General features: G+C 57.1%; 2 protein-coding genes across 2 annotated transcripts in view; both read right to left on the reverse strand.

Moving 5' to 3' along the window:
- The window catches only part of LOC140681387 (U2 small nuclear ribonucleoprotein B''-like), a 399,750-nt gene that overhangs the window by 48,503 nt on the left and 334,408 nt on the right, over positions 1-16,839 (reverse strand). The window lies entirely within an intron of this gene.
- Positions 1,135-4,768, reverse strand: LOC140681422 (serine/threonine-protein kinase pim-1-like). The gene is made up of 4 exons (XM_072921235.1): positions 4,747-4,768; positions 1,892-2,315; positions 1,562-1,743; positions 1,135-1,274 (listed from the first exon to the last, which is right to left on the reverse strand). The coding sequence occupies exons 1-4, from the start codon at positions 4,766-4,768 to the stop codon at positions 1,135-1,137; spliced, it is 768 nt and encodes a 255-aa protein (XP_072777336.1).

Consider the following 16,839-nt stretch of genomic DNA (forward strand, 5'->3'; position numbering starts at 1 on the left):
TTCAATGTCACTAGCAGAAGCTCCTGCAATGGCTGCTGGCCAGCAGAGAGGGCTGTCAGCTGTAAAACAAGTGTTGCCACAAGCAGCAGCTTACCCAGGGCAGCAAATCAAGAGATGGGAAGGAGCTCATCTGAAGGCCAAGCCTCTTTTGGTCCTTCTAAAAGGCTGGAACAGTTCCTCGTTCCAATGAGGCGGGTGCTGGACACCACAGCTCTGTGTGAGGACTGGACACAAGTCTGCTCCCACTGAGCGCTGCGATGGTTTCTGCAGGAGCTCTGGGCTCCTGCGTGTGGTGACACAATGAGGAGCCAAGGAGCCAAGTGCCCTCCGCAAATTCCAAATGGTGCAGGATGTCTCCCAGACCCAACCTGCCACCACCTACAACTCGAGCTGCCCCGGCAGTGCCAAATGCCTCTTACAAACTGACATCAGGAAACTGGGGGGTGAGTGTTGTTTCCCATGGGAAAGGGCTGGCGTTCATTCATGTCCATGGGCCTGCAACTGGAGCTGGTGCTGCATCTTTCACATTGCTTTAACCCCCCTGCCAAGTGCTATCTGTGGCTGAGAAAGGACACAAAAGGATTAACATGACACAGAAGTCTTCCTTTCACTTATTTCCTCTGTTAATGAAACCCATCTAATTAAATGAAGCATGAGCACGGCCAGGCTGAACCCCGCCATGCCTGGAAGCACGAGCATCCCCTGCCCCTGCGCCGGCTGGGGACTCATCTTGATTTCATCGGGGCTCAGAGTGTGTCCTCCAGGAAGGGGCTGCAGCCAAAGCCAGTCGGCTTTGCCCCGCCAGCGGCCAGCTCCAGGATGGTGTTCCCAGATGCACGTGGTGCTCCAGAAGAACATGCCAGCTGTGCCTCGGCTTGCGGGGACATCACGATGCCATTGAGCTGCAGGGGGATGTTTCCCCTGTTCCAGTCTATGGCACCTTCACCGCACTGCCACCGCTTCTCCAACAGGACAGGGAGCACTGAGCCGCTCCCTCCAAAGCTCGCTGGGACCAGCAGAAGCATCTCCCCGGCTGCGCTCTCTCCTCCGTGCTGTGGCCACAGGGAAACGCTCCGGGGTTTTCTTGGAGTGCCACAAGACGCGTGCAGCTGGTACTTGCTGGGCTCCTGGATCCTACTGAGTGGAGCGATGGATCTCTGCTGTCTCCTGGGCCAGGCAGGGCTCCTGCAGCCAAGAATGCTCAAAAAGGTCTTCCAGTGAGGGCCTGTCTGTGGGGTCCATGGATAAACACCACCTGATGAGGCGCTGGCACTCTGCAGTGACAAACCAGACACGGCCGCTCAGTGGGACAAGGCTCCTGTCCACGCTCTCCCACATTCCTCGGTGCCCAGGCCACACTAGAAGTGCTCAGAGCTGCAGCCAAAAGCTTTCCGTCGATCCTCCCTTCCGGATGAGAGCAGCACAGAGGCACACGTGCCACCTCCTCCAGCTAAGCCCAGGAGATCAGCCTCCTCACTAGCTGCAGGAGCAGGGCGCTTATGTGCCAGCTGCCCCCTCCCAGCCCCATTGTTCCTCCCGAGCCTTGAAGGCACATCCCCACCTTGAGACACCTGGGGAGGGAAGAAGAGCTGGCTCCGGACGATGTCCTCGTTTGTGTGGAAAGGAAGGTGCCCACAGACCATGTCATAGAGCAGGATGCCCAGGGACCAGATGGTGGCTGGCCGGCCGTGGTAGCAGCCAAAGAGGATCCACTCCAGTGGGCTGTATGGGACACAGGCACAGCTCATCAGGCTGATGCTGCTCCCTCCCTTCCTCCCTCCCAGCCAGCTCTCGTTCCACAACAGCCAGCCCTGCCCTCCCTCATCCCCCTCTGCCAGCAAAGGGGGAACCTCTGCTGCCTGGCTGGACCCCAGCATTGGGCTCGCCTGACATCCGTGTGTAGAACGTGTCCTGGAGGATCGTGCCGCACCCGAAGTCAATGAGCTTCGCCTCGCCCGTGGCCAGGTTGACGAGGACGTTCTGGGCCTTGATGTCGCGGTGCAGGACGCCGCGGCTGGAGCAGCGCCGCACGGCCTCCAGCCCCTGGCGGAACAGCCCCCGCGCCACGGGCTCCGTCAGGAACCCCCGCTCGGCCAGCGAGTACCAGAGGTCCTGGCAGCGCTGCGGACGCTCCGTGACCAGCGCGAAGCCGTCGGGCAGCTCGAACCAGCCCAGGAGCCGCACGATGCTGTGGAAGCCGGGGCACGACACCATCCACAGCAGCGCCAGCTCCAGGGGCACAGGGGCGCCGCTGTGCTGCGGGGGAACCGCGATGCCCTCAGCGGGGCCGATGCTGCGCCGCGCCTCGGGCACCCCTGCCCGGCCCCGGCGCAGGAGGGGCAGGAGCTGCTCCAGCTGCTGGAGCTGATTGCCCTGAGATTCCCTGGGCAGTCCCTGGTGAGGCAGCTGGGCCCTGCAGCCCATGGAGGGCACGGAGGGCAGAGATGCACCTGCAGCGCCTGCAGGAGCCCGTGCCGGAGCAGGGGGATGCCTGAGCGGAGGCTGCGACTCCGTGAGAAACCTGTGCTGGAGCAGGGAGCTGGCAGGGACCTGCAAACCCCTGGAGAGGAGCCCACGCTGGAGCAGGGCCCTGCCAGGACCTGTGAGCCCATGGAGGAGCGAGCCACGCTGCAGCAGTTTGTGGAGAACTGCTGTCCGTGGGATGAACTCACCGTGGAGAAGTTCATGGAGAAGTGTCTCCAGGAGGGACCCCTGGCACAGCAGGGAACGACTCCTCTCCCCGAGCAGCAGGAGAAACAACAGGGGATGAACTGACCTGAGCCCCCATTCCCTGTCTCCCTGCACCCACTGGGGGGGAGGAAGAGCTGGGAAGGAGGGAGGGAAGGGCAGAAGGAGTTTTTAAAGCTTTGTTCTACTTCTCACTATCCTGCCCTGATCCAGATAACAATAAATTCCATTATTATCTCCAATTTTGAAAATGTTTTGCCCATGATGGCATTTGCTGAGTGATCTGTCCCAGTCCTTAGCTCAACCCATGAAGCCTTCATTCTGTTTTCTCTCTCCTGTCCATCTCTGGAGGGGAGTGAGAGAGCAGCTTTGGTGGGTGCCTGACATCCATGCAGGGTGAACAGACAACACTTCCTTTCCTTCATTCATTCTTTCTTTCCAGAGCTCACTGTGAGGGGGTTGAGTGGGGCTTTGAAGGGGGGAGTGAAGGTGGTGGGGAGTAGTGGGGACAGGAGCCACAGGGATGTGGGACAGGCACCAGAGGGGCCTGGACAGCTGTCAGGGGGCACGGCCTGTCCCCCTGGCCCAACAGCAGGGGACGGGGGGCACGGCCTGTCCCCCTGGCCCAGCAGCAGGGACAGGGGACACGGCCTGTCCCCCTGGCCCAGCAGCAGGGGACAGGGGGCGCGGCCTGTCCCCCTGGCCCAGCAGCAGGGACAGGGGCACGGCCTGCCCCCCAGACCCAGCAGCAGGGGACAGGGGGCACGGCCTGTCCCCCTGGCCCAGCAGCAGCCCCGTGCCCTGCCCAAGGCGCTCCCAGCAGGGGCTGGGCCCCAGAGGCAGGGGGAGACCCCAGTCCCGGGGCAGCGTTTCTGCCCCGTCCCCTGTCCAGCCCAGCCTGCCCCGTGTGCGCAGTGACCGCTGGCACGGGCTGCACTGGACACTGTGACCTGCTGGGGACACTGAGAGCTGCCCCGCTGTGACACTGCCAATAAAGATGTTGAGCTAAGACAAGGATGGGGACATGGGGGGGATCTTGCAGGGGATGTGGGGGATGCTGGGTTTGAGGGACTTGAGGGTTCCTGGGAGGGACCTGGGAGTTGCTCAGGGCTTTGGGCACCCCAGGCTGAGCGGCTCCAGTTGCACTGGGAGACCCTGGTGGAGGTTCTGGGCAGCTGGTCAAGGACCCCCTGCCCTGGAACTGTCCCCATGTGCCCCCATCCCAATGCCTCGTCCCCCTGCAGTGGCTGCCCCATTCCTTACTCCCCTTCCATACTCCCCTTGCCCCTGCCTGTTCCCATGTCCCCCCATCCCGTTCCCGTCCTGCTCCCATCCCAATCCGGACCCCATTCTCGATCCCTGTACCGTATTCCCTGTCCCTGTCCCCATTCCCAGTCCTATTCCCTGTCCCCATTCCCCTTCCCTGTCCCCATTCCCTGTCTCTGTCACCACTCCCAGTCCCTGTCTCCATTCCCATTCCCATTCCCTGTGCCCATTCCCATTCCCTGTCCCCATTCCCGGTGAGACATTAATTTGGAAGAATTAAGAATTTTAGGAAGTTAAGATGATAGTTAAATTAGATGTTGCTGACTCAGCAGAAGTAGATAAATAGGCTTTGTTCATAGTTAACAGTAGCTGGATCTTAGATAAGATATCCGGGATCTATTAACTCATTGCTTGTCAGCTTTATGTTTGGGTAGCTGTGCTTATCATGAGAAACAGAATGTGACAAACAGATTTCGGGGACACAAAAGCAGCTGCAGACTTCCCATACTTTAGGAATCCATTAAGCACAGGAAAACAGCAAGGATTCATTTGTCACGTGTGCATGGAAAAGGCAGAAAGGTCAGAACGAGGAAGACTTATTTTACTTCTTCATTTTGGAGACCCCTCCCCAAAATGGACCCCTGACTCATTTCAGGGAGCAGAACTACACATGCTTAATAGCCTTTCTGCCAATTAGCATATGAAGCGGAGCAGAGGAAGTGACAGGGATATGAATATGCATTCATATTTTGTGTATTCAAGACTTCTGTCAATAAAAAAGCTTTGTAATACCTGTGATTTTTGCAGTGTGCATTAGGGAATTGTCCCAGGTACTGCCCGGCTATCTCAATAAATATACACTTTCTAACTTTAAACTCTTAGAGAGTTTTTGTCTGTCTCAGTTGGATATCGATATTAGATTGATATTCATATTTTAGTAAATCATTGTCTTAAAGAAGTCCTAGAATGTGTATATGTCTTTTCTTAATATTCTAGTAATTCTTCTTGCATTGCTTCAAGATAAACTGGTATGATTCAAAGAATATCCACTGAGGTACACATAGAACATGGATTTATCATAAGCAAATTGCAGTTGCAAAGTTTTTTCACTGAAATTCTGCCACTTGTCATCTATTTAAAAGTTAAAGGTCAGCTATTAAAGTCAATAAAAAAATTTCTAACTTCTAACAAAGGGAAAAGAATATATGGTTTGCACTAGATAAATTAGAAATACAGAAAATATCTCCCAACCAAGTTCCTTGCTCTGATCAAAACATCTCCCAATCAAGTTCTTCGCCCTGAACCTGGCTGGTAAAGAAAAATATTATCAGTAAGCCTGGATGAAACTTTGCGTAAGTTACTAGCATTCAAAATCCATGTTCTGTTCCTATTATTATTTATTATACAAAGAAAAAAGGGGAAAGGGGTTGGATTGAGGGTACACCCTCCTCCCCTCTGAGTCTGTTCTCATGTTTTACAATAAATCCTACAACAGTACAATACTGCTGCCTAAAATATGGACACTGGAAACCACAGACAACATTACAAATGATCACCTGCCTCCTGGACAGTTCATAGAAGGACTTGATTTGTTTACAAATTATTTCTCATGTTTACAAACAGTTTTTTCTGTTTACAGACTGTTTTCTGGGAGTTTGGTTTTTCTCCAAGGGATCAAGTGCTTAAAGATTGTTTTTTAAAATTGGGTTTTTCTCTAAGGGCTAAATGGCCTCAGGGTTAAATAGCTTTCTGCTTTTAGAGATAAGTTCAATTTGTAACCGAGAAGCATTATGCCTGTGGCCTGAGTTCTCCCCTAACAGTTCCTCGTGGGGAATGCTGCAGCTCCAGTGTAAATTAGATGCACGCTGTCCTCTGTCACCATGTTTGCAAAGGGCCCTTGCAGATGGGTGACAGAGAACAATACACAGAATTTTATAAAGAAAAGAAGGGTGAGATGTTACCATTAATGACAGGGCTCTTGACCAATCAAATATCTCCCAAAACTGCAGGCACCTCACGGGCCAGAACCTGAAGGGGCGTGGAGCTCAAAGCAATGAGAGCTTCCAGGCCTGGTCTTTCAAATGCCCTGTGTGAGGGGGGGCTTGGGAAATAGAATCTCTCTGTTGCCCCATGAACTCGGGAGGAGCAGTCTTTGTCTCCTGTGCCCTCACTGCCCCACCAGACCAAAGTGATGTTCACCAGGGCCCTCCCTGTTTGTGGCTGTCCAGTGCCGAGCTGAGCAGGCAGCCAGTTGTGTTTGCACGTGAGCTGCCACAGGAAGACACACAGCAGCTGGAGATTTGAATAGCAGGGCTTGGGCCAATCCTTTTTCTTTTAGAGTGCAAGAAAGACGCAAAAGCACAAGGAAACATGACAGTGTTTCGGTGGATTCTCTTTGTCCTGTAAGGTTGAGTAGCTGTTGGTGTTTCTGTGCTGCTGCTAACCCCTTCCATGAAAAAATCATTCCGGGAAGGAGCAACAACATCTGACACGCACCAAGTGTTGCCATCAGCTGCTCCACGTGCTGTTGCCATCAGCCCCTGTAGGACGGAGCACAGCCCCCAGTGCACACCAAAAGCCAGAGAATCTCAGGAAAATGGGCAACTGGACAAGACAAACGCAGATCTGAACCAATGTGGTTAATCAAACATTCTCCGTTTATTCGAGATAAGATGGTAGTTTATATAAGCTTCTACATAGTTTACAGAAACAAAGGCACTCTGATTGCTAGGCTAACAATGTTTACCTTTTCCTTAAAGTGGCTTGAGCCTTACACTATAAACGTATACTAATTCACACCCAGACAGCCCAGTGGTCCCCGTCACACCTTAATACTATTTCTATCTGCGCCCCAAGCTCTGAATTTCTAACTGCGTCAGAGGCTTGAAGGCCTCACAAGGCCCAAATCTGAGGCCTAGACTGGAGTAGCTCAAATCTCATAACTCATGTCCTCTTTCTCTGAAAAATGCTGCAACACACACCAGCTTTGGCTGCCCTCTGGCAGAGAAGCCCTTTTGGGGCACAGGTTTCTGGGGCAGCAGACGGGCACCGGTGCTGCCAGGGCTCGGGGGAACTCTGCTTCGGCGGGGACTGTGCCTCAGCGGCTGATGTCAGCGCTCCCCGGGCCCCAGGCTCAGAGCAGCATTCCTGCCCTGGCCCACACGTTCCTGGTCTGTGTCACACGGCCGTGCTTAGGATGGCCACCATGTGGGACGTGTCCCGAGGAGGCCGTGCCAGCTTCTGTGCAGGGCCCCGTGCCCTTCCCGCCGCGGCTGCGTCGGCAGCCCTGGGGGCTCCTGCTGCTCTGAGCCCGCAGAGCAGGGCAGCGTTTGCTGATGGTCTGAGCCGTTCCTAAAGATCCTGTTGGGCTGTCTGACACACTTGGGGCAAGGCATTCCTTCCCACCTGGGCCACTCTGGGGGGCTGGGGGTGGCCCCAGGGCAGGTGGCAGAGTGTGCAAGGGCCCTTTGTGACACGGTGCAGCATGGTCACCGTGGAATGGAACGGGACAGGGTATCCAAGGGCCCTTTGTGACACGGTGCAGCATGGTCACCGTGGAATGGAACGGGACAGGGTATCCAAGGGCCCTTTGTGACACGGTGCAGCATGGTCACCGTGGAATGGAACGGGACAGGGTATCCAAGGGCCCTTTGTGACACACTGTGGCAAAGGTGTTGGCAGTGACAAGGCCACTCCACAGTGCTCTGTGCACGCGACGAGACAGGACGGAGAGAGCGGTGCTGTAAGGAGCCTTGGCACAGCCACTCGTTCCTTGCTGACCCGGAGCTTTCCCGAGGTATTACTCCTGCAGGTGAGCTTGTGGCCAGACCAGAGCACTTGGTGAGCTCTGGCCTTCCCAAGGCATCTCTTCTGCAGCTGCCCTCGAGGGCAGACCGTGGCATTTGCTTTGCACTGTCCTTGACAGGAGTCTCCTGTCCTTGTGGCTGCAGCCCCCAAGACCAGAGTGCAGGACTCGCTGTCCTGTAGCCTTGCCAAGACTTCACTCTTGCGGGTGCCATCAAGGCACGACTGCAGCACTTGCTGACTCGGACCTTTTCCTTTTCACCTTCTGCAAGTAGCCATGAATCCAGGCAGTGACGCAGAGCACAGACCTGCGAGCGTGCCCAAGCTGGCCTGGGGGAAGGAGGAGAAAGAAGGCCCTGGAGCTGCCCCAGCACAGCAGCCTGAAGAGGTGGAGCAGTTCCAGCCACTGCAGAATGGTGAGTGGCAGTGCTGGGCCACAGGGCTGGTGCCTGCAGCCAGCTTGGCCCCATGCCATGCCATGCCATGCCATGCCATGCCATGCCATGCCATGCCATGCCATGCCATGCCATGCCATGCCATGCCATGCCATGCCATGCCATGCCATGCCATGCCATGCCATGCCATCCCATCCCATCCCATCCCATCCCATCCCATCCCCTGGGGCCATGCCCATGGACAGGATGGAATAGGGGCCGGGCAGACACCCCACAGCCGTGCTCCATGCCCTGGGGCGGCGCGGGGCTGTCCCTGCCTGGGCAGCGCAGGGCTGGGCTGTGTTCTCCGGCCTCTCCCGCAGCCCCTCAGCTCGGGCTGCGCTCGCTCTTTGCCAGGTGCAGCCGTGCAGCGCACACGAGAGCAGGAACGCACCCGTGGCCGCTTCCGCAGAACAGCGCAGGTACCTGCAGCCATCCCCACCTGGGCTGGGCCTGCTGGCACTGCTCGGCCCAGCACTGTGCTCGGAGCACTCCATGCAACATCCCGGGCTTCTTGCCCTTCTGCTACAGATGGTTTGAAAATTCATGAAGAGGATTCGGGAGGAAGAGAGCAGCGTCGTGGGCACTGTGGTCAGAGCGTACTCTCCCATCTTCAAAACCAAGACCAGTGCTGCCCTGCTGGATATGCTTGTGGAGGAGGGTCCTTCCAGCCCAAAGCAAGTGAGCAGCCTGTGGCCTGGCTTTTCTCCTCCCAGCAGTTGCGTGGCCTCCCAAGCCACGCCTGCTGCTCCCTGGAAGCCTTTGAGGCCATGGCAGTGTGGTGGCAAGGGAAGCACTTCTCTGGGGCAGCTGGGCACATTCCTTCCTCTGGCAGCTTTCCAAGTCTCCCCTGCCTTCTCCAGGTGCCCGCCATGGTGAGGTACATCCACCAGTGGCTGGTGGCCAATGAGTTTCCTGAGTACAATCTGTACAGGCCCCTTCTGGATCTGACAGAGGCACAGCCCTGTGACGTGGTGATGGCTCTCCTCCGTGTGGCCCCAGTGTGTGACAGGTACGGGGCCCACGTGTCCACAAGGCTCAGCAGCCCTTCACCCTGTACAGCCTGTCCCAGGTGTCTGACCAACAGAGAATTCCAGGGCCCTCTGGCTGCTCCCTTTGCCAGCCCTGGCCCCTGCCAGCCCCCCAGCGTGCTGCCATGCTTCCCCCCTGCCCCTCAGGGGCCAGTTCCCACAGGGCTGGGCTGCCTGCGTGCTGCCAGTGAGGGGCAGTGGGCAGAGGCAGGGCTGGCAGAGCAGCTCAGCTCCCCGCTGCCACCCAGGCCACGCTGCTGTGTCCCAGACTCCTCTGAGACAGAGCTCTGACCCCACAGAGCTGCTTTGGCCATGTGGAAGAGCATCATGTGCACGCCCAGGACTGCAGAGCCGGCCATGCTCGTACTCCTCGATGTGCTGGGGAGCTGGCCAGAGCACAGCACATGCACCTCCGATGGGGACCACACGGCTGTCCTTGCCCTGGCTGTGAGTTTCTGCCTTTGCTGGCCCCAAGGCCACCTGTCCAGCAGCTCTCCATCCTCCCTCCCCCACGGTGTCTCCCTGCCTCAGGCGCTGGGCTGAAACCTGGCCTTGGGGCAGCTTCAGGGCCACCAGGCCCGGTGCTCCCCCTTCGGTGCTCCCCCTTCGTCTCTCCGGGCCTCTCCCTCCCGTACTGGGCCCTGCCACACGGACACCTCGGCACTGAGCGCTGTCTCGGGCTGCTCTGTCCTTTGCAGGCAACCGTGGTGATGTGGAAGATCCTCCAGCTGCCCTGTGTGCCACATGTAGTCACCGTGTGTTTCCCCTGCCTCTTTGTGCATCTGCTCTTCCAAGTGCTCTTCAGCACTCTGGATATGCCAGAGGAGGTTGATACTTTCTGGAAGGGATGCCAGCAGCAACACGGCCTTGCCACCAACCCCAGCAGGTGCTCCATGCCAGTCCTCCTGTCCTTGCCACATCCCTGGGCAGGGGCCAGTGCCCCCAGCGTGACCTGGGCTTTGCTCTGCGCACAGCTTTGCAGAGCAGACCCTGAAGGCCCTGCTCTGCCGACTGCACTATGAGGATGTGGTGGTGGCCATGGAAGACAAGCGTGGCTGGGACACACTGCTCTGTGCTGACACCCACCACTGTGCTGTGGGTGTGCTGGCCAGGTGAGACCCCCTGCTCCCCAGCTGTCCCCGGCATGTGTGCCCTGCGCCCCAGGTGCCCCACACAGTCCCCGTGGCCGTGGGCCAGAAGCCCTTGTCACCAAGGGACGGCCAAGGAGGCTGCAAAAGGCTGGGAGAGGAGCGTGCCCAAGAGCAGCAACCTCCCAGAGGGCTCAGCTGCCCCTTGCAGGGTGCTGGAGAAAGGCCAGACCTCGGGGAGGCAGTCCTGGGAGAGGTTTGCCCCCGCTGGCTCAGGGTTTGGCTCCTATTTCCTCCTGTCAGAGAAATGCGCCGTGCATCCGAAGCCGTGTGTTCCGCGATTGCATTCCAGCTGCTCGGGCTGCTCAGCAAAGACACGCCATGCCGGGATTTGGCTGCCCTGGCGTTCCTTGTGGAGGTGAGCCTGAAGGCCAGCGCTGCCTCGCTCAGCTGCCTCCCGGCTCTCTGCCCTCTCTTGGCCGCAGTGCCTGGGACGGAGCCCGCGCCCTGTGCTGCTGCCTGGGCCCGGCCCTGTGCGGGTCTGGGCTCCCGCCGGCCGCTCCCCCGTCACTGCCCTGTGCCTTTCAGGTCCTGGAGCGCCTGAACCTGAGTGAATGCCGTGACAGCGTCCTGGAGTTCTTGTCAAAGAACCTGCAGAGCGAGTGCAGGGGGAGGCGTCGCTTGGCACTCAGAGGCCTCGTGGTGCTCGGCACCACCAGTGTCTCGGTGAGAAGAGCGCAGGGGCTGAAGCCGTGCTGCCAGCGTGGGGCTGGGGAAGGCAGTCCCTGGGGCTCGGCTGGCCTTGGGGCACTGAGGCAGCTGCTGCCAGCTCTCCTGCCTCCTGCTGCAGCTGCCCCAGTGCTTTGGCACAGGCCTTTGGCCCCTGGGCCCTGTGGCAGCAGGATGGTGTTTCACACACTTGTGTTCCACAAGTAGATGGCCAGAAGGATGTGGAGCCTGCATGAAAGGCTCGTGGAGCTCCTGCAGGAAAATGACAGCGTCATGCTCAGGATGACCACGGTTCTCCTCAGAGCTGTATTTCTCTGCAAAGAGGCCCCAATGACCAGCACCCTCGCCCTGCAGCTGGCTGAGGCGCTCCTGCCACTCTTTGACAACGTAAGGCTCTGCGCCTCCAGCCACGGCCAGCGGGTGCTACCCGCACTTTGTGCCCTGTGCACTTACAGGCTGTGCCCAGGTGGGCCTGAAGCAGCTGACGCTGAGGTCTTTCTTCCTTCCTTTCACACAGGAGGACAGCCAGGTGCAGTTGAGCTCCATGTTTATCTTCCGAGACATGCTGGATCGTTTTCCGGAGGAGGAAAAAAAGGCCCTGAAGGCACACGTGCGCCAGAGCCTGCTGCCACTCTCCTTCCACTGCCAGGATGAGAACCAGCGAGTGGCAGAGGTGAGGACTCGGCAGCTGCTGCTGTTCCCCTGGCAGGGGCTGGGCTGCCCCTGCCCTGGCACCTCGCAGGCTGCAGCCTCCTCCAGGCCTTGGCACAGGGACGGGTCCTGTGCCCTGGGCTGTGGGGCCATCTCCGCGTCTCTGCTGCTCTCCAGGCTTCTCAGGAAACGCTGCTTTGTGCGGCCGAGTTCCTGAAGCAGAGGGATCTCGAAAAGCTGGTGAAGAACCAGGAGCTGTGGAATATCACCGAGTGCCTGGTAAGGAGGGCCGGGAAGCCGCAGCCCCAGCCTGGAGAAGCCCCCTGAGCGCGGTGCTCGGTGTGCGGGCTGGCAGCTGTGCCCCTGCCCGCTGCTGCAGCCCGAGGCCGTGCGGGCTCTGCTCCAGGCTCCTGCGGCCCGAGCCGGGTGCCCATGGAGCCCCGGCCCGGCGGGGCTGCGGGGCCAACCCTTCCCTCCTGCCGCTCTCTGCAGCTGGCAGAGGACAGCAGCAGCGTGGCCGAGCACCTGCGCCGGGCCCTGCCCTACCTGCAGAGCCCACAGGAGCCCCTGCGAGAGGCGGCCGTCAGGTTCATGGGTGAGCGACGAGCCGGGCCAGGAGGGCGTGTGGGCACAGGGCTGGCAGCGCCGCTGGCAGGGAGCTGTGCCGCCGGGCCTGACAGGCTCTGTGTTCCCAGGGACGGCCGGGCGGTACCTGAGGGGGAGGAAGGAAGAGCTCCAGCTCATCTCTGAGGGTGAGTGAGGGCAGCGGGCTGCCAGCGGGGGCTGGCGGGGAGCTGCGAGCCCTGCCCCGGCTGCGGAGGGCTCTGCTCCCTGTGCGGACCAGGGCCGGCGTGGGCAGAGCACACAGAGGTTTCAGGGCACCTGGGGGATTCCTGGCCAACAGCTTCGGGCTGATCCAGCTGGTCCCTGCTCCCTGCTGGCCATGGCCAGAGCCAGCTGGGATGGCCCTGGCACGGGGCTCTCCTTGGGTCCCCTCAGATGAGGGAACTGACCATGGCTCTGTTCCTTTCTCTTTCAGCCCTTGAAGGCATGGCCAATGACATCAGTGTCGCCGTCGGAAGCCTGGCAATTCAAACATTGTACGTCCTCCAGCAAGCAGAGAGAGCTCCATACTCCATCTTTGACAACCTGCATGATCGGCTCCGCAGGGCATGGAGGAGACGGCCTCGTCTGTCGGGGCTCGGCTGGCTGCGCTGCTGGAGCTCTGCAGAGAGCTGATCCCAGAGGCTCTGTCTGCTGGGGCCGCCCGAGCCAGCAGGAATGTTTCGTTTGTTTAAGATTGTTCTTTTCTTCCTCTTTGTTTTACTTTAGCATATAAATATAGGATGTGTTGTAATAGACAGACTCCCAGGATCTTTCTTTTGCTGCCCAGGTTCTGCAGGGTCTAGGGGAAGAGGGACAAAAGGGATCCTGGGCTCAGCAAGCTGCCCAGGCATGCAGGGTTGCAGGGAAAATGGCCAGAAGCCCCTTGGCCTTTGGTGGTTCTGCCAAAGCCTTTGTGCTGCCCACAGAGCAGATGGGCAGGGGCTGGAGCTGTGGGGATCTCTGTGAGAGCGGTGCCTGGAGATGGCCACAAGCCCTGTCCCAGGCAGGAAGCGCCATCCGTGTCCTCCTGCCCGTGTGTTGCTGCCTGGATTGCTGAGGGCTCCCAGGTGCCTCTGGATGGGCTCCTCTGGAGCTCCTGTGGGGCTGCGGCGCTGCTGCCGGGCAGGTTGGCCGGGCTGGGGAGAGCCTGAGGGGACGGGGCCACGAAGGGATGAGGGGCTGTGGAAGCCCTGACAGGACAAGGCAGTGGGAAGGCACGGGGGGGACGTGTGAGGGAGTGGGTAACGTTGGCACGGGGAGGAAAGTGGGTTGGAGCCAAAGAGACCACTCACCCCGATGTTCCTGTGGCAAACAGAGCACGTTTATTCTCAAGCCCTTCCTTCTAAAGGGCCTTTGAAAAACCCAGTCTGGATGATTTCACTGGTCTGATCTCTGTGCCCCTTCAGATTCTGGCCTGGGGAATGCCTGCAGCCTTGGGAGAGCTGTGATGGGCCGGGCCCCTGTCAGTCAAACCAGGGCTGGTACATTCACCCCGTACAAGCCAGCCTGCACGGTGACACGGCAACAGAGTGCGAGGCACAGCTGCGGGTGCTCCCCGTGAACCTCAGCTCTGGGACCACTGCCTGCCCCAAGCTTCAGGGGCTGCAGAGGGAGCCTGGCTGGGCTCTGCCCTGGGGCCATCCTGCAGGGACAGCTGCACACAGCCTGCAGCTTTGGGAATGGCATTAGTGCCTAGGCTGGGGGGGAAGCTGCAAGTCCTTGACTGCTGTCTTGTGTTGCTGAGAAGAGGAAGGACATCTTGGAACTGGGGATGCTCTATTTGAAGTCAAGCGGGCAACTTTGTGGTGGGGGAGCTGCGTGGGCCAAAAGGACGCAGGGGTGCCGGTCAAGAGCAGCTGAAGGTGGGCCAGTGTGTGGCCAGGTGGCCAAGAAGGCCAAGGATGCCCTGGCCTGTGTCAGCAGCAGTGGGGCAGCAGGAGCAGGGCAGTGACCGTCCCCCTGGGCTGGGCAGCGCTGCGGCCATGGCTGGGAGTGCTGTGTCCACTTGTGGGCCCCTCTGAAGCAGAAAGTCCTCGAGGGGCTGGAGTGTGTGCAGAGAAGGACACGGGAGCTGGGGAAGGCTGTGGAACACAAGGCCAAGGAGGGGGTGCTGAGGGAGCTTTAGCCTGGACAACGGGAGGAAAAGGTGAACATGGAAAATCCCAAGATGAAATACACTGAACTGGAAGATATTGGCAAGGGGTGAGTCCAGCCACAGTTACTTCTACACAACCATGGGCCAGGTGTTTTGCTGGTATATCAGGTGTTTCACTGGAAGATCTATCCAGTGTGAACTCAGGCCAGCTGCAAACGTGTTCAGATACTGGGGATAGATTGTCCCATCGCTTCAGTGCTGCTCAGAATTTGTGTGTGTGCTCAGAAAGCATTGTCAGAGACATCTCCATGCTGCCGAGGTCTTGCCTGCATCAAGGAACAGGACCTGGAAGATCTCTTTGTCTCTCAAGTGTGGGACAGCTCTGTGTTAACTTCTTTAGCATTTTTGTATGTCTCAAAATCACACGGCTACACCAATGAACAAAGAAGAATCTTGCTTGCCTGAAAGGTCAACCTACCCCCTATCAAAGCTGTGAAATAACAGTTCTCAGGAACATTTCTTTCCCATGGTTTGTGGAAGGAAATATTGCATGGTCAGGATAGGAACCACACAGTTTAGAAACTGAAACCCAAGATGAAAGAATAAATTCCCTTTAGGAGCTGGGGCAGTAAACCCCAACGCTTCAGCAACCGGCCCAGGCACTGCCCATGCATTTGAGAGGAAAAAGGATCATCTGCCTTCTGGCAGAGCCCCCCTGCATCCTGCAGGTTTTAGGCATTTACAGCAGAGATCTCCTGTGTGGGCTGGCTTTCACTCTAAGAAATAAACAGCTTCTCCTTTCTCTGCTTCTGTTTTGTTTCTAGGACTTTTGGACATGTGGTTAGAGCACTCAACAAAGCCACAGGAGGAGAGGTAAATGTCAACAGCCCCCGCAGACTCTGCTGCACCCGAGGGGCTTTCTCCTCTGGTGTGGGCAGCTGTGGCCAGAGCTTTGGGTAGAGCTGTGCTGAAAAGGCAAAAGAAGCACAGACTGGTGCCAGCCTGCAAAATACATTTGGGACAGTCTTTGTCCTTCTCAGCTGCCAAAAAGAAGGCCCAGAGGGCAGCAGTTCATTTCGGAGAAGGATGTGCTCACTCGCTCTCAATTGCTAAAACAAAGGTGGTGCCTTAGAGCATCTCACTGCTCTTTGGGGCGACAGCTTCCGAGTCCTGAATTCTCATCTCTGCCTGCCAGAAAATGCATCTGAAAGTTACTGGCAGTTCCTCAGCCACCTGCAGTGCTGCACTTGGGAACTGCACACAGGGAGAGATCTGCAAGGCATCCCTAAAAGCCATCGCCCAAGTTGTATCCACAGAGTATTGAGGCATGGATCACTTCTTCTGAATCCCATACAAAGCAGCAGGGAGTGGGCTCAGAGGTTTGTGGGTGATAGCTGAGACACCACTGTTAGCAAGTGGACACGGCAAAACCTCAGTGGCCCCGTGTCCTGTAACTGGCCTCCAAGGGCGCGGAGCAATGGGCTGTTGCAATGTCAGTTCCAGTTCCTGCAGTGCCTAATCACGAGGCAGTTTGGCACAGCTCGGCTGCGTCATTGCAAAATCACTCGCTCCATGTGCCTTGTGGTCTCGTGCCACCAACTTCCCAAGTTACTGATTTTCAGTGTCATTTTAGGTGGCCATAAAGAAAATAAGACTTAAAGGATTGAAGAGGAAGCAAGTAACCGTTAATGAAATCAGTATCATGAAGAGGCATAGGAGTCCCAGTGTTGTGAATTATTTAGACAGGTGAGTGGTCATGGACTTATCCCATGAATGTGTGTTTACATACAGCAAACACGAGAGGTTAAAAACCCACTTTGGTCACTTTTAGAAAGTAGAGCTGTTAATTATTCTGTATTAATATTTCTCTACTCATCTCCAATGGATGAGAAGAGAGTGCATCTTGTCTGCATGAGTCTTCCCTGGCGCACGTAGTTTGAAAATTATTCAGAAATTATTCAAAACCTGGATCATCTGTATCTTACTAAGTTAATACCCTCTAAGTTCACTGCCTCCACATTTTTTTTGGGATAGATTTTTTAAAGTTTCTTAAATGCTGATGAACCATCCTAAAGCTGATTTCCCTTGGATTGTTGCCCTTCTTTTCCATTGCTATGCATGCCAGGAATACTAGGTGCTTATTTCCAGAAACACCATGCGTGACAGGCTTTTTATCTGGGCTGTTACTAAACCACGCTTTCCGCTTGCTGGCCATCTAAGACATCTCCTTTTTCACAGCTGTTCTTTTCTCCTTGACACTGCACAGATTGCAAACAACACACAGCCAAGAGGGAATGTCTATTGCTTTGATTCTGCCTTTGTCTCAAAGGGACCCAAAAACAAGAATCAACCCCTGTCTTTTCCAAACAGCAATGTAGCCATGTACGTTCATGCCCGTGCCCTTGTTTCCTTCTTTCAGCTACCTTCTGGGTGAGGAACTCTGGCTG

The sequence above is a fragment of the Taeniopygia guttata genome, chromosome 35 (assembly GCF_048771995.1).
Source record: "Taeniopygia guttata chromosome 35, bTaeGut7.mat, whole genome shotgun sequence".
Classification (NCBI taxonomy): domain Eukaryota; kingdom Metazoa; phylum Chordata; class Aves; order Passeriformes; family Estrildidae; genus Taeniopygia; species Taeniopygia guttata.